Below are 27,524 nucleotides of genomic sequence, written 5' to 3'. Positions count from 1 at the left end.
ATAAACAAATTACACCAATTCTTTATTTTTCTTATTTTAGCTTTACTTTTTTGTTGATAAATTGTTATATTAATACACTTTCTCTCACACACAAGCTACACTAATATATATTTGCTGATTAATTTCGTTTTCACTCATTCATTAATATATTATTTTATAATAATTATAAATCAATAAATCAATGATCTTAACCTAAATGATTGATAAAAATCCTCTAAATGAAACCATGAAAAAGAGCTCATTAAAAATACCCTCAAAGCCATTTAGATAAAATAGCACATTTATTAAAAAGAAACAGCATCAATTTGCAGTTCCCACTTCAGAGACCTTCATTAAAGACAGTGTGGGTGCTAACCGTTCCAATTCTGTTTCACCAATTCCCAAGATCTCTTCAGTTCTGAGGGAGGAGGGGACAGGTAGCTGAACACGACTAACACTAACAGAGAAACTACATCCCTCGTAAATGCAGCAGTTTCTGTGGCATGGAGCAATACACATGAGCTCTTTATGAAGGAGGACACGATGAAAGGCCTCCATGTGGTCTTTGGCTATTGTCCAAAAGTTGTGCATTTGTGCTGGACAAACTAAACAACTGTTTTTCAGATGACAAAACAATGAAAAAACTCAATCATGCAATGAATCAAAGTATACGGTGAAAAAGATTAGAGAGCACAAAATGATAAAGCACATGAGGGATGTATTTCAATTTAAGGCAACAAGGAATCAAAATTACACAAGGCATAACAAAAAGAAAGAAAAAAAATAATAATCACACAAGCTAAATGCTTTTAAAACAACACCGGGCAGTGCAATCAATTCACACTCATAAAAAAATCATTCAAAAGATCCTGAGGAAATAAAACAATTAGTTCTGGAAAATAAAGTCTTTCATTATTTTTAAGATTCAACCCATTTCCATTTCCTTTTGCTTAAATTACACAACATTAAACCCCAACTGTAAATTAACTAAACTCAAAACACTTCAAGCTCTTTCTGCCAAATGGTCAATGTGGCTGCAAATCAAATCACTATCTTTTCTAGACCACATCCACAACCAAAGCCATTTTCAAGGCCACTCCTCCACTAGGCAAGAAATTAAGAAACCCAGCCACCCCAATAACAATAGCAATTACACACACACACAAAAAAGAACAATATTCTGAAGAGAGAAATAACCGTATGGCACAACAAACCAAGTACCTTATATACACATGCACCGTGTAAAAGAAAACAACTTTGGCGACAATAAGCAATCAACTTTCTGCAACTCTGATAAATGAAAAAGGTGCCTCAATGTTTTTATGATTGTTTTCTATTAGAAAAGAAAAAAGAAAGGCAAAACCTGCCCTATCATCTTACTCCCTTGAGAAGGTAAAGGCCAAAATAAGTTCACAGAGACGGGGACAAACGGACCTGCAGCACTCACACGTCAGACAGCACAGCGGCATGAATACTCGATTGTGGTCTGATGTTTCATCAGTGTGAGAGGTGGTCTCTTGATAGCACACTAGATCACATTTTAAGGCAGGCTTTCTGGAATGAAATAAAGTAGCAATTCAAAGAGCAAATGAAGAGGAAAAGAAAGGAAAGAGAGGAAAATACACAGACAACAAATAGCATAACAGTTACAGAACATTCAGAGAAAAAGATGGATGAGGTGGAATGCAAATGTTCACTCAACTTATGCAATAACAAAAGTCCAAGCTAAACGACAGCACTGAAATTTGCCACCTTGAGAAAATTCACTCTTTTGCATCCACACTTCACAGTATATGGCAGACATGTATCTTTCATTCTTCCACCACATGCATGCTGGTGGTATTGTGTGTGTGACACAAATCCAAGAATCTTTGGTGGTATTGTTTAAAACAGCCTGTATGATTAAATCAAAAGGAAACATGGCAAAATGTCATGAGAAAGAGCATGCGGATTGAGCAACTATCCTTCTCTACACCAAGTAATAGGTGATCGAGCCCTTACAATGTTAATTAAAATGCCATTACTTAGATTAACCAATATAATGCAATCCCAGACACATCATGTACCAATGAAAGTGGAGAAATTAAGTGTATTTGACACTTCAGTCCAACACAATCTTGTTTCTGGGACTCAAAGGCCAGTGTATTAAATACCCTTTTTGTTAACTCTTGTTACCACCTAAACAAAAACCATTATGCTTTTCCAAAATATATATAAAAAAAAATAGAGCACACGCAGACCTAAAAAGTCCCAGTAAATGGGGAAAAAAATAATTAATATCTCCCTTGTGCAGTTAAGAGGTTCAAAGAAGTGTTGCTGTGGTCTGAAAATTAAAGAACGAGAAAGCAGGTCAACAGGCAAATTTGAATATTGATGCTTTTTAAATCAAAGAAAGGAATGAAAGAAGCTTGTATGAGTGTGGGGGGGGGTGGGGGGGGGGTGTACGTGAGGTAAATAGAAACCGAGGTCTCAAATCACTTAATACAACAAAAACACTTTATGATTTGCCACTGAGATTTAGATGCTTTAACCAAATGATCAAACGGTCAAACTTGTTCTGAAAAATCATGTCCCATTTCTGCCTCCCACTAGAGGCTGAAAATCAGCAGATCAACGCCACAGCTGATCAGAAATATACACCTAGCCAATAACTTCCCATGAGTTGGGACACGTGATCTAGGTGTGTCTCCTCAGTATCTCCTGCTAGACAGGACTAACCAGGTTTGTGAAGTGGTTAGTCCTGCCACAGATGTGTGTGTAAGTGCATTCAATCAGAACCGCTCGGATCTCCTCAAACTAAGATTGGTATTAAACGTGTACGAACACAAGCACAAGCACAAACACACACATAAAATGAACTCGTGCTCAAAATTTTCCGGGTCACCAATTTCAAAAACCAGCAATATCTGAAACCTCCTAATTTCTGCATGTCTCTCGCCCACCTTTTGCTCTCTCTATCTGTTGTAGCGTCAGTCTATATTTCTGCCTGTCCCCACGGCTGTGCGGCCCAGTCCCCCCTCCCCTCCACAGCCTGATGTCCGCTGCTTCTCCTCTCGTTCACTAGTTCCCCTCACAGGCGGCAGAGGCAGAAGAGGGTTGGGATGAAGACCCCGAATGCCACAAGTATAGGGAACATCAGGCTGCTGTTGTCAGCGGCGTACGGGTTTGGGGTGCGTGGCCCAGACCGAACCGGATTCTTGGGAGAGGTGGAGGCACTCTTCTTTTCACTCTCTCCTCCCTCTCCGTCGTCCTCTTCCTCCTCCTCTTCCTCTCTCTTTTCCAGTCCGGGATGTGGCTGCAGCTTGGGCACATCTGAGAAACAAACCAAAGGCTTTTAGTAGGAAAAAAAATAATAAAATTAAATAAAAACAGCAGGACTGGACTTGATCGAGGATGCAACCCAACCAATCCCAGGGGTCCCCTCTTACCCTCTAGCTTGCCCTTCATCACATATAGTGCACATATCTTGGGGTTGTCATAGTAACCCTGTGGACACAAGAGATAGATAGATTAGGTTTCACTGCTCTTACAGTGTATGAATGCATGCAAAAACATGAAGAGAATATGCAAATGGATTCTGTGCGGCGGCTAGCCTGCAGGGTTTCTAACAGTGAATAAAAGGCTAAGGCACGCTCGAGGTCAATCTTGTGGCTCTCAGAGCCATTGGTTTTGGCTTCGAACCTCAAAAAAAACTCATAAAATATTTTTTTTACATTTGAAATATTTTTTGTAATATTTGTATAATATTGTTTAGTTAGTGGTTAAACCATGCAGCCCATGAATTTGCTAAACAATTCTGGGACGATAAGTCAAAACAATGCATATCGCCAGGTGCAAAAGCGTCAAAGTGATTCATTTTAAGAATGAGATGTTTTATCCGTTGACTGACAGACAAGCTAATGCATGTTGCAGCCTCATATCCATTAATGTCATCCACCCTCTGGATTGCCATCATGCTCAATGTGCACGGCTCCTCTCAGACTAATCGCTGATGGAAACCCCACAAGCCAAACACGTTTGCTGTTTACTTAAGAAAAAAGGAGCAGCTTTGAAATAATTAATTCAATTGCACTACTGGAAAAAAAAATGCTACAAGGGACCACAATTAATTTTGACAGAATTCATCTTCTTGGAAATACTAAGCTTCAGTGCCTGTAACTATAGAACTGCATCACAATTTTCAATGAATGTTCCTTTAGCAAAAAGGAAAACAAACAGTAAGTCTTATTAAATTGCTTATTCTCTGGTTTATTCAATAAAAGATGACTGCATAGCTATTGCTCAAAGAGGTATGTCCCCTTTTAAGGATTTTACAGTGCTGAAGCGGAAAGATTGCATTCTGATTTCAACACTGATAACAATCAGAAATGGTTCTTGAGCAACAAATCAGCATATTAAAATGATTTCTAAAGGATCATGTGACACTGAAGACTGAAGTAATAACGGCTGCTTAAAATTATGCTTTGCCATCACAGGAATATATAACATTTTAAAATACATTCAATATAAAAATTATAATTATAAGCCTAATATCTCACAATATGAGGTCTTGCTGTATTTTTGATCAAATAAATGCAGTCTTGGTAATATTAAAGACTTCAAAACCTTCATATCAAACTTTTGAACAGCATTTTAAAATGTTTAGGTATAAGGGATTAGGAAAACAGGGCAACACTTACCTTAACAAACTCTACGGTGAGTTTCCCATTAAAAGTGGAAACTTCACCATGCACACTTAGTTTTCCTCTTTTTATTGAGAATGGCACTATTTCATCATGAGCCGTGCTGTGACCCACACGGTCAAAGATATCCAGATCCTTCACCACAACGTGGCCATTTAAGCGTACATCGAAAACCTGAGAAGACAAGAAAAGAAAGCAGAAGAGAGAAAGAGATGATGTCATGAGGACAAACGATGAAAGAGAGAACTTGGAGTATCATGAATTATTAAACATTTCCATGTTCAAATATCGACTACTAAGAGTGACTGTGCGCACTGCTGCTGCGAGCAAAATTCACACCTTTTGTTGAGACTGAGCAAAGTAAACCTCAGCATATTTCATGACCAGTATGTAGTCTCCTTCTTCTCTTATAGGGATTTCATAGCCAAATGTATCCTCGTTGTATCGCTCTGTCTGGTAAAGAACCTGATCCTCCGGGCTGGAGCGCAGGATTGGCAGACGGAGACCGTAGTCTGATGCTGGAGGGGGGCAAAAAAATGACAAAAGGTTAGTTTAAATGTATATAATACATGGCATTTGTGCTTCAAACATGCAGAGGAAATGTCAAACCAGAGCCTTATTGCCTTATTTTCATTCTGATATCTATTTATAGTCAACAAAGAGCTGAGTGGAAAATTAAGTACCACATTTATAATGCTGGTGTTTTCTGGCGACACTGATGCAATAATGTGAAATATGACACAAAACACATGGTGCTTGATGTCTTTGCAGAGCTTTAGAAAGCACTATACAGGCCCTGACATGTGCATGCTGCATTTCTCATCTGACTCAGGAAGTGACAGTCATCACATTTCAAGTGACACACACTTCCTGATATTATCGACAGCTCTAATAAAAAATGACTAATGAGACAGATGAGCTGACAACCAGGCCTTTTCTTCAAAATATAGTATGATCAACATTCTTAATATAACATTAAATCATACCGTAATTAAACAAATACAGTGCAACCAAAATACCTGTAATATTTATTAATCCCTACAAGGATAGTTCACTCAAATAACAATAGTCATCATCCACATTCCTCCTCAAGTTTCCAAATCTACATGATTTTCTTTAAATCAGAGGAACACAAAAGATGCCTCAGTCATCATTCACTTTTATCTTTTTTTCATCTAATTAAACTGAATGTGTTATGTTTGTGCTTAATATCTGCTTTTGTGTTCTGCTGAAGAAAGAAAGACATACAGGTTTGGAAATACCCTTGTGAAAAAGAAGTACAATTTAGCATAATTTAAGAAAAAGAGTACTTATTACAGAATATACTTTAAAACAATACACTTCAGTGTTAACCAAATTAATTGTTTTTGGACACTTCATTGAATGTTATTTATAATCTATTATAGTCAAAATTCATATTAAATGCAATTAGTGCCATTTTTTTTGTCTGAAATATGATTTAAGTGAACAGATGTCTGTACTGACGAGCATTTATGGTAACTAAAACATACCTTAATGTTATTTTTATTGAAACTTGAATGTATCAGTGTCATCAGTTGTGTGTGTGTTTAAAATATTTGTAATTACACAAATATATACATTTTAAAAATGTACTTTAAAGTGTTTTGAGTAATCTCTTGGAGTACACTTAAGTGGCTTTTTACTTTATTGATAATATATTATCTGCAAGTACAGTTTGTTTTTAAATATACTTCTACAATATGAAGTACACATACATTTATTACAATTAGGCACTCTTCCACAAGAAAAATGTAAATCTTTTTTTTTTTTTTTGGTTGGTTGGTTGGTTGAATTATCCCTTTTAAAATGCAGAAATACTGATTTGGACTGTTCTGAGTCTGAACTGTACTGACTATTTAGAAAAAAAATGCAAGCCAATACAACAAGGTTTTAAAAAATAAGAATACCATCACAAATACGGTTACTTAAAATATAAATTCCATCTTTTTTGGTGCAGACGACTAGGAAGGAAATATAACACCCTCTCCTTCAATCTGTCACGTCCTCAAGTACTCACCTTTGCCCAATTTTCCTTCCAGTGGATCTTTTTTATAATGAATACCGTGCACGTCCGTGTGCGCGTCCCCGCCGGCGTTGACAGCCCAGATGACCCGCTCGGCCAGACTCTGGGCCCCGGTCTCAGCCCGACACTCGTCCACCAACAGCCACAGAGCTGCGAGGACGAGCTGGGCAACACGGTGCAGTGTCACCCTCCTCATGGCCTGCAACAGTCCGAGAGGAACAGCGAAGAAGTTAAGAAAAGCGCTACGCAAGGAAGTCGCTTGAAAAGCCAGTAAGCTTTACACTAGGACATACAACTTGCATTAACACCGTGTTAAGCGCAGGGTGAAGGGTAATTTTAACCCTGGGTTAAGCTTCAATAGAGTAAGCATTACTTTTAACCCTGTGTTAGCCTGGTAAACAGCGAGATGTAGTACTATGTATTGACTTAGAAAGTGACCGCGCGTCGTTTAGCAACAAACAACCAATCACAAACTGCCTCGCAGCTCACCTCATTAAATATTCAAACACCTTGAACAGTTGTAGAAACTTTCACGCGCGGTTTAGTTTTAGAAACATGTGAAATAACGACGAGAAATGCAGTGGTATTCTATATTATTTGGGTTAGCATTTCTAGGTTTTTGTATGTAGCGAAACTGACAGATAATCAGACCGATATTAAGAAAAGAACGTAACGGACATCATGAATATGCAAATAAGAAGGTTAACCCAGGATATATAAATGTATAGTGTGAGATCTGAATACCCGGGATTAATACCTAACCTAAGGTGGAGAAAAGTGAACAGCGTGACGATTTGAAAAAGACAGCCTAGGGTCTAGAATGGCCCTATGTTAACAGAGTTTTATGTGTCAACAGCCCAAAGCAGCATCAGTCTGTGTTTGTGTCACTCTTACTGTTCAGTCTGCGGTTACTCTCTGTAGAGGACGTCCGGCTCCGGTCAGATGTTCGAGGTGCAGGCTATCGCTGAACCGTTCAGATCTCCGCACATGTACCTGTCTGGTAGTCGAGTTTAGCTGTGGCTGGTTAGCTGGCTAACTGACTTCCCTCTCTCTGTCATCAGTGTGGCAGCTGTGGTCTGCAGATATATTCCCTTACATTTGCACCACTATGTGCGGCGCGTGCTCGCTCTTTCATAGACGATCCCCGTGTAGTTATTCTGCGATTGTATACTGCCCAGTTCGGATGTTTTGTGCGTCTGAAATCACAGCAGTTTCTGACCGGAGGGCCGCGTCAGTGCTGTGGGTATGTGTGCAGTCAGACAGTACGGAGAGACAAACTATCTTGATAGTCGTGTTCCGAAGTGGGCGGGACTATACGAAGATTAGCCAATCACGCAAGGCCAAATGCAGGTCCTTTTTGTTGATTTGCGTGTGAAAAGAATTGGTTCGAGAAGTCCGACGAGCTCTGACAAATCACGATCGGTGGAAGTGTCCAGAAGCAGCGAATCAAGTGTATCAACTTTCACTCACTTCCTTATATAAATTAGCTGGCTTCAGCTTATTGGTAGTTGGTGCATATTCAGCGAAAGGTGGGCGGAATTAGGAAGACAACGTGTAACAGATTTAGGTTTTATTTTAAATAATTGCCAACATAAAGAAATTTAAGAAACATAAAATATTATAGTATCTTATTCATATTTTCTTAATTATAATTTCTATTATTAGTTTAATAATAATTCATTGTAAAATAAAAACAACAAAAAAAGGCAAAACGCACTTTATTTTACATGTAATTAGGCAATTATGTACGCATTGAGTGTAAAATAACATAATTATTTTATTTTATTTATTTTGTGAAATTATGAAATGGAAATACATTATCCAGGAAGTTCCACGTTTGCCTAGCAGAATGTGTTTTATTCAAGTTTTTTTTTTGAACAGCTACTTATATTAATGTAATTACCCATTTCTTTATAAATTAACCCCCCCCCCCACCACCAAAAAAAAAATCATAATAAAATAAAATAAAAATAAATAAATAATATATATAGATAGGCTTCTTTTATGGATCTAGTAAGCCTAGTTTTTACACCCTGATGTGACAAACTTTCACTTAAATGATTTTTGTGATTGATATTAAATATTGGGGAAAAAAATGACTGAAAGTTTGAAATTTCAGATTAAAACAGAAATGCATTTTATATTTTAATATAGAATCAACAACCAACTCAATAGCCTGTTTTTACCACACGGTGGCGTTAGTGCTCGGGGTGTGTCTCTTTCTCTCTCTTAATCTCTCTCTCTCTGTCTGTTTCTCTCTCTCTCTCTCTGTATGCACCACCGAAAGAGAAAATTCTGTCCCGCTTTGGTCCGGAGGAAAAAGCCCGTTGCTATGACAACACGAACATTCTGTTCCAGCCGCTGGGAAAGTGATGCTCGCTGCTGAATGATTTGGAGAACAGCTGAACAGACACCAGTAAAACTGTTGCTCCTTATGCATATAAATAGCATTTCTTTAGAGTAGGTGTAAGCAAACGTTTTTATGAGTAATGAACTAATGGAAGAACTAATAGAGTAATGCACAGGCGTGGGGATGAAAAATAGATGCTATTACTTGACACAGTTTTATTTTGCTGCAATGTATTAAAACCACTTTAATACATAGGAAGGTCTTTTTGGCATGCAAGAATTTGGTCAGATGACAATTAAGACAGAAGATGTCTCTTACACCGGTCACACAAACAGACATAAAGAGGCTCAATTCAAATGAATAAATCTATTTCTTAAACTTATAGTGGTCAGGTTTTGAATGTTTGTTATATCTCGATGTTCTGCATTGAGTCAAAAGAGCCTGTGTGGCATGAAACTGTGCTCTTGAAATTAGTATGCCATGATAACTAAAAATAGTGAATCAAACATTTCTAAACTTATAAACCATTCAGTGATATATTAAAATTAATTTGGTTTCCATTTAAGTCTCATCTTGCACAGTGGTTGATTTTTTTTAATGCATGCACTGTGATTTTAGAATAGAAACAGGCAACTGTTAGACAATAATAGAGTAAAAACAAATGGAGTTAGGTAGCTGAGCTTGACATATAACAAATTATCTGGAAGTCAATTAATTTACACCGTTATACTGCAAACAAAAGAAAACATCGTTTAAACATCGTTTTCTCTCAGCTACCTTACTCAGAGACACATATGCACAGGACAACAGAGATAACACTGTATGTAATATTGACATTAACACGCATGGTACACTCTTTCAGATGTGCGTGTAAAAAACAAATATTGTTTGGTCTTGCATGGTTGAAAGTGCAGAGACTCTTGGCTACAGTATAAGTGTATACTTTTTTTTGTTTTTATGTGTGCATGACCACCCCCCCCCCACCCCCCAACCCCAAAAAAGTCCAGTTTTCCGTTTTTATACCATGCACAGGCTCAGCAAGGCTTTTCTTGCAGTAGTCTAATAGTCTGTCTGCTTTGACCAGCAGGAAGCAGTACAGCATCTCACTTTCTTCTGTTGCAGACACCATATGAACGCTGCCCTCTCAGCGGGACACCATTCGCACAAACTCTAAAAGGGACAGAGCAAAAAAATACACAGACTTTAACTGAAAACTGCTGCACATCTATGTTTCCTTTTGCTGTTTTTTTTTTTTTTTTCATATCGTGATTCTGAAAATTTTACCTTCAAAGTCTACTCGGCCATCTCCATTCAAGTCAATATCCCTCAATATGTCCTCTAGGTCTCGATGACCAACCTAACAGACACAGGAATATGCTGTTCAAATCAGGTGACAGGAACCGTTCTCCCAAAAATGAAAATGCTGTAATGGTGAACCCTAAAATATGTTATTGTAGATGAAAGAATCATTCTGTTGGGATTTTTCCTTTCAAATTTCTAATGAATGATTCTGGTCGTTTCCAGAGAGGAAAGCACATATTTACTAATATTCATGTAAATGAATATTAATCTAAATGCCACTCTTAGCAGCATAGCCCCCCCCCCCCCCCCACAAAACGGCTCATTCTAACACGCCCCCACATGTCTACATCACTGTGTGGGAATATTTGCACAACACCCGCCAAATGTTCACGCAGAGAAAGAAGGCTTAACTTTGATTCTTGTTGTTGCCACCAGCGCCATGTTGTGGAGATGCTGTTTCTTTGTGAAAGCGAGACTACTTTATTTGGTCTTCCAAAAGAGGACACAACTAGAAATCAGTGGTTAAGTTGTATTTACAACACTGTTCCAGAACAGTTTAACCCAAATATTTTATGGAGAACTGTTTTCTTATCCTGGAAGAAAAGAATACAATGCCGGCTGTTCTGACTCAAAGTCTATAAGTACGTTTACATATGTAAAGGATTTGCCACTGATTATTCAAACGGCAGTTTTGAGCAGTTTAAAGCAGCAGTTCTCAACTCCATTCCTCATGACCCTCTGCTCTGCACATTTTATTATGTCTCTCTTATCGCTTCAGACATTTGTTCTATTCAAACTTAAGTGCCCTGCAAAGTGGAAATCTCAGGATATTCCGCCATGATTCCAGTTCGAAGCGAACGTATATATTCCATTCAAAATGCACTGAAGTGTGCGAGACGTGAATTTAAATTGTAGTTATTTACAGAGGTATATGATGTCACACTTGTCCACACTTGCGCAAATCTGTGAACGGATGTTCAGAAGTGAGAGAAACTTCAATAGATTTCCCCTGCTTCGGGAGAAGGGAGCAATGAACACTGTGTAGGGACCATGTCATTGGGAACACATTTCATACACGGAGCTCACTTCTAATGAGCTGATTATCTGAATCAGATGTGTTAGCAAAGAGAGACATGCAACATATGCAGAGCTGGGGGGCACAAGGACTGGAATTGAGAACCGCTGGTGTAGAGTAGAGCTTGTTGTTTGGCGTTTCTCCGATCACAAATGCAGACATGGTTTCATGTTTACATGAAGCAATGCAACGCAATGCGTAAAAAGACAGTATAAGTCATTATAATCCGTAACTATGTCCCCACTGGATGCAACAAATGCCTCATTTGTAATGAGATTTATTGTTTTTGTCTTGTCTCGCCAGTGTTCTGACTGGGACACGCATCAAAGTATGACAAGTGGTGTATCATTTCCATCACACGCTAGAGGTATTCGGACAATCACAATGGAAAGCTGGCCAATCAGAGCACAACTCGCTTTTCAAAACGATAAGCTTTGTAAAAAATGACATGTTTCAGAAAGGTGGGGCATAGACGAGAGACAATAATGTACAGTATGTAGAAATTAATGTTTGTTTTTTTACCTTAAAAACATTTAATTACACCAAATAAACAAAATAATGTTCTTTTTAGCAACATCATATGCCCCCTTTAAGTGGATGAAATGATTAGAGAAGTCCTGCACACGCCACCAGATAAAAGTCTGTTGTTTCACTGGAAGTTATAACATTTTGATTAAACATGATGAGGTTCAAATTTATGTATGCAAGGAATGAATCGGTCATAGTAAGATCAATAATATACATTTAGAAAATAGTAAAGTCACTTTCTCACAAATGTACCAAAAGCACTAACCTGTTGTCCCAGCAGCTTCCTCATAGCTTCCCTTAGCTCTCCTGTGCTTATTTCGCCATCTCCATTTGTGTCAAACTGTAAGGCACAATATATACTTTTTATTTTTATTTTATTTTTATATTACAATCATTTAAACTCTCCACTCACCTCTTTGAAGGCGTTTCTCAGCTCTTTTATCCCAATCATGTCTGCTGTCTCTGCTAGGAGTTTAGGTCCCATCAACCCTACAAAGTCCTCGAAATCCACGTGGCCACCTACTAAGAAAAACAAACTGATGTCAGTATTTTGTAATGAATAGACATTACTGATAAGACAATTGTCTGTGTGCACACATAAGCTTACAGTTCATGTTGATTTGCTGGCTTAGTTCTATTAGTTCCATCTCGGTGGGCATGTAGCCCATGGTTCTCATGCAGTTCCCCAGGTCTTTACAGCTGATGAAGCCATCTTTATCTTTATCAAACTCCTTAAACGCTTCTTTTAACTCTTCACTCGTCGAGACAAACCAAACACATGAATGGCATGTTAACACACAGTAGTAAAAAACAGGCTAAGCGAAACATGAGCTCTAATAAAACAATATAAGAATGTTTTCATTATTGTAGTTCAGTTTATAGGTTTGAAGTAGCTAAATAAATTGAATTTGAATCATCTAATAACAACAGATTAAAAAACCTACCATCAATCTCCTCTGGTCTTAATTCTCGATTCTGCAACAACAAAAGATGAGAAAGAAATTGTCAAAAAACACTGACAAAGGTCCAATTTTAAAGACACACACAGACACCCAGAAATCAAAACATTAGTTCCTCACAATAAAATACAGTCCATCCAGGAAATGCAGTTCTTCTGGAGATGGATCCATTACCAGAAAACCTTTAACTAATGGTGCATCCAAACCAGTCATAGCAGCTATTGTTCCATGCCTTGAGTCATTCCAAGTCACTCAACGTGTAGTTAGAGCTCGTTTTATAGTGTTAAGAAAGAGCAAATGTGCGTTACTAAAAGGTGAGGTGGTCCTGGTCACATGGCAATGGCATTTCTCCAGCGTCACAGCTAAGTGAACAAATCCCGGCAAGTGAGACAGAGAAACAATCTGTCTTCACCTAACAGTGACAACCTTTAAAGGCGATGGAGGAAAGAGAGAGAGAAAGATGGGGAACAGAAGCTGTAGCATTCACAGGGGAAGAAATTAATATAAACATGCAGTCTTTACTGACGTAAGACCATGACATTCACGCACTCACACACATGCAAAAACATACAACCTGAATTGTAGAACCAAACAAAGGAGCAGCATTTATTCGACGTAAATACATACGCCTACGCAGCAGCATGCAGAATAAGAAAAGCTAAATTGCTTATATAAGCAGCATCAAACATTCCAGGGCAAAGCCACACATGAGCAAGACTTGTGGATTGAAATCATAGTGAAATTAATTGTTGAAATCAAACTTTGATGCTTGTTATATCTCATAATTAGATATGGAGACTTTAGCCTGGATTTCACAGACAGGGGCACATATGTCTGTGCTTTAATTCCATGTCTCTGTATAGCTCAAAAAATATATTATAAGGCCATTGCCCCAAAAATGTCCCTCCTCCTTTTGTCTGTCTCTCTGTGAAAAAACTCTGCACTCTTCCACACATTTACGACACTTTTTTCCAGGCTCTTAAACACACTCTATAAAGATGACAGATACTTGTGTTGAGTTAAGCAGACAGACTCTCCTCAGGGTGAATAACAGAGAATAGCTCATGTTATGTTCAACCAGGAGTCACTGACAGAAATACCTCATTAATGAGGTTCCAAAGAAACATTTAAGAGGAACTTGTTCATATAAGCCCACAAAGCACAGCAATAAGGATGTGTTAACATCTAATTCAGCACTATTCTCACTTTTCTCCCCATTGGGTGTCACAATTAAGCCTTATACTCAAAATCATTCATTAAGAAGAGTAAGTCAAGTCTGTATATCCATTAGAGGATGGTTCTTATACATAACCCAAACGCAAGAACTCACAAAGCATTGCTTATTCATGCATATACACACAGCCATATATGTTGTGAATGTCACAGAGAAAGGGCAGTATGCATATGCATGAATTTGTATTTGTGAGAAAGACAGACAGAGAAAGAAATCCCATTAATAAAAATATGCAATCCAGCCAACATTTTCCATTCATTCATCATAACAGTTTACTGAACACATTGTGTAGACTGGCTCTTCAGATCTATACACTCTCACAGCGACTATAAACAGAGAGGAAGGGAAAGTGAGGGTGAGACAGATACAGAAAGAGACAACAAAAAACTCCAAAGACATAGAAAAGACATTATCTGGTTTAATAGCATTGGGAAACCAGATCGTTCGGCTAATGCACTCAGTCTGACTGTATAAGCCACAATGGGACATATTTGCAGTTATAGCAGTTTGGGGGGAAAAAAAGTATTTCAGTTATGGACAAAATTGTGATTTTTCTGTAATCTATATATTTCTACCTGATTTAACCAATATAAATTAAAATTAAATGTATTTAGGTTGATTCAGATTGATACTAAGTAATATTTTTGACTTGAATTAAAAGAGTTAATTTACATATTACTATTAATATCTGCTTAGAGCACTACTTATTATATTTAAAGCTAATGATAAATGAAATAAAATAAATAAATGTATTTAACATATATTTAATAAATACAGTTATGTTGTGACTGCCTGTCGCTATGTGGTTTCTCAGGTGTTCTGAGTGTATTTTTACTTGTCCAAATCAACAGAGCATCTCTCCAAATCTCCATTATATTCTAGTGTCTATTAGATATGTCTTCAGTTCCTCAACCAAGACATATGCGAATTGAAATAACTGAGACACCTTTCAAAATGTAAATTCACTCACTTCCTTTGTTTTACGAGCAGAATGAGATCACCAGGCTTCCGCGATCATTATGGTGTGTTAGTCAGCATCCATAAAGGCTTTGGGATTTTTCAAAGATTTCCCTGAAAACCTGATTTCATTCAAAGTCTGTATGCCCAGATAGTACAAAAATATGATGGTCTTTACTGATAAATAAATCTAAAACTAGGACACTCTTACCCTAACTGTAGCAACAGAAAAATGGGGCACAAGAAAATAGGGCTTGGATCTCAAAAACACTGGTAGAAAACATAATGAAACAGAATTGTTCATCTTTTTGTTACCAATATTTCTTTTGTAAGTGTAGACATCATTAAATACGGTTATGAAGGGCTCTGTCAGTAAACTGGGAATCAGTTTCATTAGTCTTTTGTGCAGAGGCAAAGCAGTGGTTTAAGATAAATGAATTATAATAAGATATAATAATAAAAAGCTAAAGCTCTGCAAAAAGGATAGAGGAGGGTGTAAATGAGAAACTGATTCTAAGTGTGTGTGTTTAGAGGAGGGGAGGAGAGTGGTTCTCATTCAGACATGCATATTACCATTCTCACAGCTGGAGGCCTGGTTTCTAATCCAAACAATAATTTATACACAACAGCTAAAAATACCACACACACACTCACACACGTAGCTTCAGATCGTTCGCATGCCTTGTTTCAGTCCTGCTTGGACAGCCTTCAGTGTGTTTTTTTAAATACCTTGTAGATCAGTGACTCACTGCTGGTTTTCTTTCCACTTTATAAAATCCTTAAGATAACATTCTGAATGAGTGGGTTATTGCATTAAATAGGAGGACAAAGAAGAAATCACAGGAGAGGAGATTTGGTCCAGAAAAGGGCCTTAAAATTAGAACTCAAACTCACAACTGCAGAGAACCAGCATTACGAATAGAACTAATTTTTCAGTTGCATCCCACCAGTTGAGAACTACTGCAACTAAATACCAAGGTACATGACTATGGCAATAATCATTAATTACTAGTATTTATCAAAGTACCATATTACTGAATCATCACTGGAACTATTTCCTGTTTGACACTGTAAAGCTACTTTGCACAATCTTGACTTGACATATTACCATCTGAGTACTCAAATTGTATTATTGCAGGTTGCACTTGTGCAACTGTCCTTGTCCTTTATAGTGAGCTTAAAAGTATTCATAAACCTTTCAGAAATGTCATAGCCGTGCTTTTCATATGCAAGCCATAACAGACATCAGTGGACAGAGGCCAATTAATGATGCTTCTATTTATGTTGCTCGGCTATCTGTAACACACAGATAAATGTTATTTTCTGGCTCTTGTTTTGTTCCTTACAAATCACTTTCTCTCACAAACACACATGCACATCTTTTTTTTCTGTCATCTTCCATCTCTGTTTTCCCCTCGTTTTTCTCCATGAGATGATTCATCCTGAGAAATAGATTCAGAGGCAGAAGCCCTTCTCTGCCTCTTCTCCTCTGACCTGTTGGTTTTATTTATACCTCCATCCCCTTTTCAAGCTCTCTGTGAACTTCAGTGTGCAACCTACTTTTAACTGTCACCTCTCATCCTGTCAGCAGACAGAGTCACAAGCTCAACGTGGACTCAAACGCACACTCATTGCAATGCAAATGTTCACACAACATCTAACAGAATCCTTGAATGTTCACCTGTTTCCACCTGTACAAAAACAAAATTGTGCATAGGCAAGAACAAAAAAAAATCAACAGCAAAAGCATTTCCTAAGGTCATAATACTGTGCATCATTGTAACAAGATAAGACTTGATAAGACTCATGCTCTTTCCACTCTTTCCAGTGTTCAGGGGTATTTATTAGAAAGATTTTGAATATGTGTGGCAATTGAAATATCTAAAATAGATTGAAAATGTATAGATTAAAATAACTAATCATGTTTTGTTCAGTTCCTTTCAAAAATAGTTAACCCAAAAATAAAAATAGAAATTGCTGAAATGTACTCAGTCTCAGAGCATCAAAAATGAGTTTGTTTCTTCATCAGACCAGATTTGAAGAAATTAGAACGAGAGTTCAAACTACTGATAAAAACATCACCATAATCCACAAGTATTCCACGACTCCAGTCCATCAGTTAACATCACAAACAAATACATCATAAGGTGTTTTAACTATAAACTGATACTTTTGGCCAAAATATTAGTCCATAATTTATAATAATGCTTCGTCCAGTGAAAAAGTCTGTCCCCTGTTGTCCCCTCACATCATAATCCACTGAAATTTTGGTTTAGAACTGTTTTGGGCTGTTTTCACTTGTAAATTGTGCTTGATCAGTGCATATTTCCCTCCTGATTCAGAAGAGATTAATTTTTTCACTGTAGGAAGCATTATTGGAATACAAATATGGTTTATGGAATCATATTTTAGCCAAAAGCAACAGTTTTTTTAAACATGGGTTCACTTCACAAGATGTTAATTGATAGACTGGAGTAGTGAGGATTACTTGTGGATTAATGCGATGTATTTATCAGTTGTTTTGGACTCTCATTCTGACGGCACCCATTCACTGCAGATGATCCACTGGTGAGCAAGTGATGTAATGCTACATTTCTCCAAAACTGTCCTGATGAAGGAACTGATCTACCTCTTGGATGACCTGAGGGTGAGTACATTTTCAGCTAATTTTCATTTTCTGGGTGAAATATAAAATGTTTTATAAATATTTTATGGATGACATTCATATTAGAATATATGTATTACTTTGTCAGACTGTTTTCCACCCACATTACTGATTGCTCTTTTTCCCTTTATCATTAATATTTTTAATGCAAAATGATACTGACTATAATATCATTTTGTTATGAAAGGATATTTAAGCCTTCCAGATGGGGCTGATGAAGACATAAAAGTTGGGAAACACCATTTTAAAGAATGTATGCTATAAAAAGACATGAGAAAGACAAATTAAACTGGCAAGAGAGACCTGTGAATGTGTGAGGAGATGAAGACTTTTAATGAACCTATTCGTATATACACTTCTTGACTGAGAGAATTATGAATTTGGCACTGTTAGATATCTAATGATGTATGATCATGAACCTATAGAGCTCTGTCCATATATTCCGATGATGTTTAAAGTTGGTGTGACATTAAAATTCATGTTTAATTAAAAAAATAATAATTGTGTTTAGTTCTTAATCAAAATGGTGAAAAGCAATGTAATGACAGGCTTCACTCTAGTTGCGTATGCTGGAATTTTCTAATCATTCAGCCCATTTAAACCCTTTCTTACAGTGGACTGCCTTCATCCAAGCAACAACCGATTTATAGAACCAAGACCCCACTCTACGTACGTTCCTTTTTTAAAAATCTGTTACACTCATTTTATTAGCTGCAGTAGGGAAATAACGAGAAAAATAACAACGTGCAGTAAATGGTAAAACTGTTTGCACTACAAACCAGAGAGTATCAAAATAATACATTAAAATAATATGGTAAGACACACCACGAGTTGTTTTGTACAGCTAAAAATAGCTGGATGAGGAAAAGACCGGACCAGACACATTAAATTTACAAATGGCCACGTACACTCTTACGGGAAAAATAAGGTGGATAGGCAAGTAAACACTCTGAATGGGTTGCCAGTGAATCACAGGACTTTTTATATTATACAAATCAAAATAGTCTGCAAAAACTGTGCAAGAACAAAAACAATTTGTAGCAAATAAACTCAGGCTACAATATTGACCCTAAATCCTTTCAATTTCCTTCATCTTTTCATCTTCACACCCTCACTCTCAAGAATCTGGTTCTTGATCTCCCAGAAGAGCATGGCAAGGTCATTGTGACCTCAAATATCACATTAGTAAGAAAAAAGAATAAGGGGAGTGTTTGACAATAGACACAAAAACATAGAGGTGCACAAAGGGGTGTGAGACTAAAAATAGCACTAAAGCGAAGTGGAGACCATATCTGGTTTAACATCTACAAGATTTACGGAGGGAAGGAGTCGCATTGTCATCCAAGGCCATTTTTGTCAGTCTTATTTCCACTTCCAGTCAATGCAAGAATTCAGACAGACCGAAAGAGAGTGTGTCACCCCTGTGATCTGAAGCCTATTACACTGCATTTCTGGTAAATTGTGTTTACACACATACCCAGTGAGAGACTGTAGGCCAGCCTCACTGATTCATACAGCGTCAGCCTAAACAACACTTGCAAACAGAAGGTTTCTCCCAGTGATGTTAGATTCCTCCATGAATGCCAATGAAATACTCCAGCATTTTAGACTTGAATGATGCAGTACAGGCAATAATGGTGACTTATATTAACAAATTAGGTTATAAAAGCCTATATAATAATCAGGGCATTCAAGAAGAAGAAAAAACACTGTCTGAGGCAAATGTAAATGGACCATCACAGTATAAACAATGCCAGATGGAGGGTTACAGTCAGGAATGCTCTGACCTTGAAGGCGAAATTCATAATTGGTCTCATTTGGTCTCATGTTTTCTAACTAGCCGCCAGTTCATTTTACCCTTTAATCTAACAAGTAGTGCTTTTTATTATTTGTACATTGAGAATAGATCTGACCTTGAAGCTGGGTATAATTAATGGGTCAAATCTGGTTTCTGTTTTATGACTAACCCTCCAGTTCCTTTTAACAGCCTCAAAAAGGGGTTTACCTTGTTAACATGGATTCTAAAAAGTGGCAAAATGTCAGTTTTAAAAGCTTCCGGGATGCCAATAATAGCAGGACCCGCATCAGAGTAGCTGCAATTGAATGTGTGTGTTTGTGTGTGCTGTTTTCTAACCGCAGCACAGCATCAAAGTCATTGTGGCGGTGCCATCAGACAGCTTTTAATCATTTATGCACCGAATCTCACAGAATCGGATATGCATTTCACAAACAGATATTGTATTCTTCAAGCCTTGCACAACAAAAAAGGCACCCTCCCGCCCAGAGCTCATCCATCCAGCAAAGACTCCTTTATTATTAATGCAATTGATTTTCAAAGTTCTTGCGATATGTGCTCTGAAGGCAAGCTTCCACAACGTTCTAGACATCCAATCATCCGAGGAGCACATTCAATCAGTGGCAGCTAACAGCTGTTTACTGTCAGAAAGCTTTCAATCAGGAATGAAACACTGGGACACATTGTGAAAATAAATTCATATTCATTCTGATAATATTCCTTATCATATAGCCCTACTGAAACAATCATCTCAGTCAGTTAAACATGCAGATTCAGGTACACAGTACTGTTGCATTATATGGTATTAAATGGCAAACTAACCATGCGAGAAATCATGATCCTCATCTCTTTAGATTCATCGGGTGACATAGAAGTTGAATGATAAACAAGTCTTGGTGGCCATATTTTTATATTTCCCATAGGCAGCTATTTTCAGATATGAATGGGGAAATAACTAAGTAATTGTTACAAAACAATAGCTTGACTATATTATGTTTCAACAACATGTCAAATCAGTAATATATGACAAAAATTGCATTATTTGTGTTTCTTAAGCAGAAAAAAAAGGCATTTTTCAGGATGAAATCCAATGATTTTAATATGAATGTACATTATTTTATTTTTATTTTTTATTTTTTTTTAATCCACACAGACTTTGCTATGGGTTCAAGTCTGAACAGCATATTCGCCACATTGACTAACAAAGAGTGGTTTGGTTTGAAAGTGAAAGTTTAATACTTGACAAGGGACATTTTTAGCCGGCAAAACTTCACTGAAATTTTTTTCAGAAATGTTGTTAATGTAACTGCATCTTAATGAGGGACTACTGTTCAACAAAACAAGCGTAAGGATTTTGGTCATACATGTATGTGCAGGTTGCCCAGTCTGCCAAATATTTAAGTCAGCCACACTACCCATCTGCCATTTTGATTTTTGTGGAAAAAACACTGGAACAACACTATAGCTGCGCCTGAAATTGCATACTGTCTATTTGTGACCATTAAATGCATGCATTTCACCCTCGTTCACAACTCATCTCGTGTGGCCTCATGGGACAGTAAAGTGCTGTGCACTGAATTCACAGAATCTTGGTGGAAGTAGTAGGTCACCTGGACATTTTTCACCTATTTATTTTTTTATTTTTTCAAATACTATGAATTTGGACATATTACTACTCACTGTCTTTTGCTTACTGTACTGATGGAATAAGACATATTTAGACAACATGTGCATATATGACAAAACTTGTTACATGTGTGCCCTGGGTAACTGGAAAGTTCAGTGACAGGACCAGCTTAAAAAAAACTAAACTGATATATGTTTGGAACTTTCTGATTAATTTTACCCTCTTTTGACTCATTTGATTATATGGAATATGATGGCATCCATTTTTTTTCTGTACAAAATGGCAATGCCTGTCCACCATTTTGAATTTAATTGAAAACTTTTTTTGAACTCACATGGTTATTAGACTTTCAACACATTTGGGTCTGATAAGACCATGCTGGACAAAATATAGTTCAGTATACTCAACTGTTAATTCAATGTCTCATGGTACACATGAAAATGACTTAAACCCTATACCTACCATGTAGAGCTAAATTGAACTCAAACCTATTTCTGCCTCTAAACATACCATAACTCTGACTTTATTAGATACTTTTATCCATCGTTCCCTTCTTAAACCGAGTATTTACACAAAACTTTTGTCATTAGCACAATGCTCAATGACTATAAACGTGGTGAGTAAACTGTAAGCATTTGTATTATATGTGATTTCACCTATAAGAGGTTCAGGGCTTTCTTACCTAAAATCACAATATAGCATAAAGTTTATGACGATGTCTGTTGGGCCCCATAAAAGCATCTTACAGCTATTTAAATGAGACCCATTATAAACCTCGTCTTCTGATCGTGTGTTCAGGCCTTACCTGTCCAAACACGGAGCTGAGGAACGGCCGCAGGTTGAAGTCCGCTTCCGAAGATGCAGCGCTGGACCTCCTCGATCTGCGGGAGGAGCGGCTGGAGGACGCGGGCACCGGAGAGGATGAGGCGGTGGAGGCTGGACACGCCTCTCTGCTCGATGAAGACCCGGGTCGAGCCAGTTGAGGTGATCCGAAAAAGAGAGCCGTTTCGTCCCTGGACTCGGAGAAAGACTGAGTTCTGGTGGGCATACGAGCGGCGTGAGAGTGCTTGGGTCGGGGCTCCTGAGGCAGGTCGTCCCGTGTGGACCGGTGGCGGTGATGGTGATGATGACGGTTGTGGTGGTGGTGGTGGTGATGATGGTGGTGGTGTCGCCTGTCAGTCTTGCGCTCTCTTCCACCTGGAAGCTCCGACAGGTCCTCCTGACTGTGAGCCGTGGAAAGAGCGTGTCCATGGGAGTGGGAGTGTTGTGGGTGGCTCTTCTCTGCGCTATTTCGGGTACCGACCAGTGAGGGGTGACAAAGGGGTCTCCGCGAGCTCGCATCGCAGTCCGCCGTCTCCGCTCCAGATGCCGCTGCCGCCGCGGAGCGCTGATGGTGTATCCGCCGGGCTCCGGGATGATCGGGCGGCTGAGCCATGCTCCTGGCCGGTGCGGAGGATCTCAGTAAAGAGGTCGTCGATTCGCTTTTGGGGAGCGTGAAACTCATCCTCAGCCTAGTAAAATGCCCCTGAAGGTAAAGGCTGACTTCTGAGGTGTCACTTTATTATCGTTTGAATATAATAGCCCGGTGTGGAGTGCTGAGAGTACATCGGAACGATCTGCGATGTCATGTTGTGCTTGAAATGATGCTGTCGAGATCTTCTCCTCTTGGAGTTGGTGCCACCTGATTGCTCCGTGAGGCGGTATGAGCGCTATTCTGGTAGGACGCGTAGGTAAGGGTAGATGGGCTAGGAAATAAACCAAAAAAAGATTCAGAGAGGGGGGTGGGGGGGGGAGGACACGCGGAACGTATGGTGTGCATCATCAGATGTCTGAGGGTGACATAACACAACATGCAATGTATGGACCAAAACATATGGAAATGATCTCTCATTGTCTAATCTTAATTTGTGATATCTGTTTATAAGTAGCCTAAAGGATACTTCAGTAATGCAAAATAAATTTGGATGCTGCAAGGAGCGACAAAAGAAAAAAAGCATTGTGACCAATGTCAACCCCCTATTGACATGATTAAAGACTTTCCTGGACGTTTAGAAATTAAGAAAATTAAGTTTATTCTAAAACAATAAAACCAAGAAAAAAACATTCATTCATATATAAATTTTTAAGCTAACACGTTTTTCAGATAAAATATGACTAGAATAGTTTAATGGAAAAAATGTATTTAATATTTAATAATGTTCTGTAAACTTCAGAGGTAGCTGGTTTATCACATAAAATAGCATATAATACTTGTTTAATAAAAATCTTGCATTTAATATTCAGTAATGTCCTGTATATACAATTCTGAGTTAACAGATTTATCAGATAAGCTATGATTAGAATGAATGTAAAACATGTGTTTAATATTTAATCATGTTCACTGTGAATTTCAGAGGTAGCAGGTTTATCAGATATACATAAAATAGAATATAATACATTTTTAATGAAAGAAATTGCATTTAATATTCAATTGTCCTGTATATACAATTCTGAGTTAGATCAGATAAAATATATAAAAGTGATAGTTTTCAATGGATGTTTAATTAAAATATATTAAATATTTAATTATGTAGGCTACTATGTAAAATTATGAGCTAACATGCTTATCAGATAAAATATACATAAAATAAGAGTTTAGAATGCCTCTTTAATGAAAAACATTTATTTAATATTTAAGAATAAGTAATATCAAAGTCCTTTCCGCCATCTTGGCAACGCCTCCGGGCAGCTATTTCAGACTAACAAGACTAGGCTCCTATCTAAATGAATGGGCAGAGAGTCAGAACTGCACTTTCACTGGTCACCAGGACATAAAAACTGCATGTATAGAAACAGCATTAAAATATGATTAAAATCGCTCAAAAAGTTTGATGACTTTGCCCCAAAATAAAGTTTAAAACGCCCTTTTCCCCACAGGTTATACTTTTACTACGCATGAACAAGGGTTCACAACACCAACTTAATTTACGTCTCTATCCAGAAAGCAGGTGTTGTGTCAAGCACTTAAACGAACTCTCAATGTCATTTGTTTTATCAGTGTACAGTACAATATTTTGAATTATTATTATCTTCACGTTGTTATCACCCTCTTCTATGTGGATTCCATCTGATCTTGCACAAACCACAACTCACTGTCGCCAAATCGTCTCTGCTAACGCCAAACCTCACCTGTGCGCATTCGTCAGCGGAACCAGACGATAGGCTTAAATGTTTCGCGGTGTTGTGCCCAATTTCGACCCCCTGCCGAATTATTAGCCCCCTTATTCAAATCGCTACCTGATTGCCTAATCCTAACCCCACCCCTAATCCTAACGCCTCCCCCACACCTACTCCTTAACCTACCAATACTAGGGGGGTAATAATTCGGCAGGGGGTCGAAATTGGGCACAACACCGGCTTGACTGTTAAAAGCAGATGATTGGCTTTCCAGTGGGAGGGGCGGGACATATGCATACAACCGCCATCTTTGCCATTACGGGTTTTCCCAGGGGGGCAGGGTTTCATATTTTTTTGAAGCACCCCTGGGCGCTGCCATTGGTTAAAGACCCCATTTGTCCATTAATTATTTCTAAAGAAACACGAAAATGTATAAAAGGCTCCATTACCTTGTATCTTATGTTATGGTCCCGTAGAAGCAGTTTTTGTAAAAAATAGGCTAACGATTGCGTCATAACCAGCGACTCTCTGTCGCACAGTAGATAACTTACCGTATGGACAGGAGGAGAAGCTCGCGGCAATCTTTTAGTGTCTATGAGGCTATCGGGGGGACGTGGAGGCATGAAATCAAGGGAGATAATTAATCAGAATACTTACCAAAATTTGCTCCTGTTCACCCTCGCCTTCTCTGGAAGATTCGGTGGGTGATTCAGATTTCTCTTGGCACAGCGATTAGAAGATTTACAGGTTGTTCACATGACATTTACGTCATCAAGCTTAGTTTGAGTCTGTGCAGTACACTGGACTCTCAGGAAGTGTGTGCTTCTAATTGACTTCATTTGTCTCCGTTGAATCCAATGGGGTCGCTGTGTCCATTTCTTTCTATGGTTTTCCAATAGACCGTAAAAGACACAGCGACCCCATTGGATTCAACGGAGACAAATGAAGTCAATTAGAAGCACGCATTTCCTGGGGGTCAAGCGAACTGCGCAGACTCAAACTAAGCTTGATGACGTAGATGTCACGTGAGCAACCTCTCTGACACTTGTAATTCGATGCCAAGAGAAATCTGAATCACCCACCGAATCTTGCAGACGTTGTTGAATTAATTTGTCCCGTTGCTTTTATTGACCTTTTATAGGGTTTCATATTTTATTGAAGCTTCCCTGGGCACTGCCATTGATTAGCGGACGCCCACCTGCTGTTAGCATTCCATTAAGAGCCATGCTTTTTTAGCCAATAACAACACAGTGGGCCAGCTGACCAATCAGAGCCCATTGCGTATTTCTGAGGGAGGGGCTTCATAAAAACAAGAAAATGATTAGTGAGTTTCTCAGAGAAGGGACAGAGAGGTGCGGAATAAAGAATGTTTTTTTATATATCATTTTTTATTTTTAAACCAAAACATTAACACATGTTAAACTGCACCCCATAACACACTTAAGCCTAGAAAAAAAAATAACAGCCAACCACCCCTTAAAATTGTTATTGACCTGTTAAAAAAATGTTTTCATAAGAGTAACCTTTTATAATGACAAATGTAAAAAAAAGTCATCAAAAAATACTGATCATGTCAGCTTCATTCTTATATCTTAAACTTTCAGACTGTATTTCTAAACCCCAAAATCATCCACTAATGACCAGTTAATATTTTTTAGTTTGAGTTATGTCTGACTACATGCAAACATGTACTGTTGTTAGGAAAACAATTGCAACAACAATTGACATTCAGATATTCAGAATAGTAATTGATTAATATTGTTTTTCAGTGCTTCAATTTTTATTGTTCAGTTCTATTCTTACAATTTTATTTATAAGGCTTCCTTAAGTGTTTGGTAATGTAATTGCCTTGAAAAAAAAAAAAAACATAAAAAAAAAAAAACATATTTTCATTAACTGCAGAAAAAGCTTCAGCCATCTAGGATGTGCTCTATGTCCCCAGGGTGATAAAGTTTTCAGAGCGCATCATGTTGTGGAGTTCTCTTCTCTCGCCTACAGATTTTCACTTGATTAAACACAGCATCCTACTGCGCTGAGTGTTCCGGACATCCCAGCCTCAGGCCACTCCATGGTCCATTTATTCCTTATGAACCAAAACTGAGGCATGACATTTAGACCCAAAATTCCACCTCTGCCTTGCTCATTCCAAGCCTTATTTTTAAAAGCCATTTTCAAAAGTATGCAAACATTCACAAGATTAATCCAAAGGGCAAGGCTAGTTCAGTCTATGGTCATAGTAATATTAGGAGACTTAATTTTCCTTTTGTGAACATTTGCATGTCCGTTTTTTTTTTTTTTTTTTTTTTTTTGTTTCAGCAAAGGGCTTTTAGTTCGTAGGCCTTTTTTAGTTAGGCCTTTAATAACAGGGATGGATGCAAATTACAGGCTTATGATGTGGTAATATCTGCCCTTTGAATTTGCAGATATCTAAACAGATGGTTAGATTGTTTTAAATATTCATGAATGATGAATGGATGATGCCGAAATAGATGAAATACATGTATTGTAACACAAATATTTGCAGGTATTATTCAGCATTCTCCTGCCTTTCTCACATCTTTTGCATTCATCTGTGCAGGGTTGTTAGGGGAAAAAATGGTTGTTGTTGTAGTGTGTGTGTGTGTGTTGAAGCACAGCCACAGACTGAGAGCTTGTCTGCTGTAGTGCTCAGGGAATGTGTCCTGCAGTGTCCCTGTCTGCTTCAGAATGTCGCTCCACTATGTTGCCAACCTCCCAACATCCATCACAGTTTTCTCTTTCAGACACTGCTATGTGCAAAGGTGCCCTTTTGTGCTGATATAAGCCTTGCTCGCCCAATTAAAAATCTTAACCTTTACCTTCAGAGGATGAGTGGAAACATTCATCCAGACTGGTTATTAGCTGCTTGTACAGTCGTCCTGTCACATCCATCGAGAAATGACTCTCTAGCCCCACCTTGCGTCAATGATGCTATATCGCAATAGGTAGGTGAAAGTTTCCGTGCTGGTACATTCACACAGAAAAAGGTTTTTATAAAGAAAAAAAATATTTTAATCAAATTTAGAACGCCGTCTAACACGAGACACGAGCACAAGCACAGAAAAATAGTTTTTATAAAGAAATTTTTTTTTTTTAAAATCTAATTCAGAACGCCGTCTAACGCGAGCACAAACACGAATAGCGTGATTACAC

The 27,524-nt window shown here is 38.0% G+C and overlaps 2 protein-coding genes across 4 annotated transcripts; both read right to left on the bottom strand.

Moving 5' to 3' along the window:
* Positions 1-262: 262 nt before the first annotated feature.
* Positions 263-7,997, bottom strand: mlec (malectin). Its single transcript, XM_052603938.1, has 6 exons — positions 7,600-7,997; positions 6,700-6,904; positions 5,001-5,179; positions 4,659-4,835; positions 3,408-3,465; positions 263-3,291 (listed from the first exon to the last, which is right to left on the bottom strand). Exons 2-6 carry the CDS (start codon positions 6,899-6,901, stop codon positions 3,050-3,052), a joined length of 858 nt encoding a protein of 285 aa, XP_052459898.1. The 5' UTR covers positions 6,902-6,904; positions 7,600-7,997; the 3' UTR covers positions 263-3,049.
* Positions 7,998-9,250: 1,253 nt separating this feature from the next.
* cabp1a (calcium binding protein 1a) lies at positions 9,251-22,923 on the bottom strand. Of its 3 annotated transcripts, none has more exons than XM_052603923.1 (7): positions 22,003-22,923; positions 12,905-12,935; positions 12,568-12,711; positions 12,373-12,479; positions 12,226-12,300; positions 10,340-10,412; positions 9,251-10,225 (listed from the first exon to the last, which is right to left on the bottom strand). In XM_052603923.1, exons 1-7 carry the CDS (start codon positions 22,699-22,701, stop codon positions 10,200-10,202), a joined length of 1,155 nt encoding a protein of 384 aa, XP_052459883.1. In that variant the 5' UTR covers positions 22,702-22,923; the 3' UTR covers positions 9,251-10,199. The 3 variants fall into 3 exon arrangements, with proteins under 3 accessions (XP_052459883.1, XP_052459882.1, XP_052459884.1); XM_052603922.1 differs by having other exon boundaries at positions 12,373-12,482; positions 22,003-22,922; XM_052603924.1 differs by lacking the exon at positions 22,003-22,923 and adding an exon at positions 13,040-13,448 and having other exon boundaries at positions 12,373-12,482.
* Between the last annotated feature and the right edge of the window lie 4,601 nt (positions 22,924-27,524).

This window comes from Carassius gibelio, chromosome A8 (assembly GCF_023724105.1).
Source record: "Carassius gibelio isolate Cgi1373 ecotype wild population from Czech Republic chromosome A8, carGib1.2-hapl.c, whole genome shotgun sequence".
In the NCBI taxonomy this organism is placed as follows: Eukaryota; Metazoa; Chordata; class Actinopteri; order Cypriniformes; family Cyprinidae; genus Carassius; species Carassius gibelio.
This window is presented reverse-complemented; position numbering and strand designations above follow the sequence as displayed.

What these genes read in the sequence shown, in the direction of transcription:
- cabp1a (XM_052603922.1), bottom strand. Translation starts at nt 22,701, where the DNA reads ATGAGTTTCACGCTCCCCAAAAGCGAATCGACGACCTCTTTACTGAGA. An exon ending in CCAGCAAATCAACATGAACT is followed by an intron (nt 12,483 to 12,567) that starts GTAAGCTTATGT and finishes TGTTTTTCTTAG; the next exon opens with TAGGTGGCCACGTGGATTTC. An exon ending in GGAAGCTGCTGGGACAACAG is followed by an intron (nt 10,413 to 12,225) that starts GTTAGTGCTTTT and finishes TGTGTCTGTTAG; the next exon opens with GTTGGTCATCGAGACCTAGA.
- mlec (XM_052603938.1), bottom strand. Translation starts at nt 6,901, where the DNA reads ATGAGGAGGGTGACACTGCACCGTGTTGCCCAGCTCGTCCTCGCAGCT. An exon ending in GGAAGGAAAATTGGGCAAAG is followed by an intron (nt 5,180 to 6,699) that starts GTGAGTACTTGA and finishes GCCCCCCTCCAG; the next exon opens with CATCAGACTACGGTCTCCGT. An exon ending in TTGCTCAGTCTCAACAAAAG is followed by an intron (nt 4,836 to 5,000) that starts GTGTGAATTTTG and finishes TTGTCTTCTCAG; the next exon opens with GTTTTCGATGTACGCTTAAA.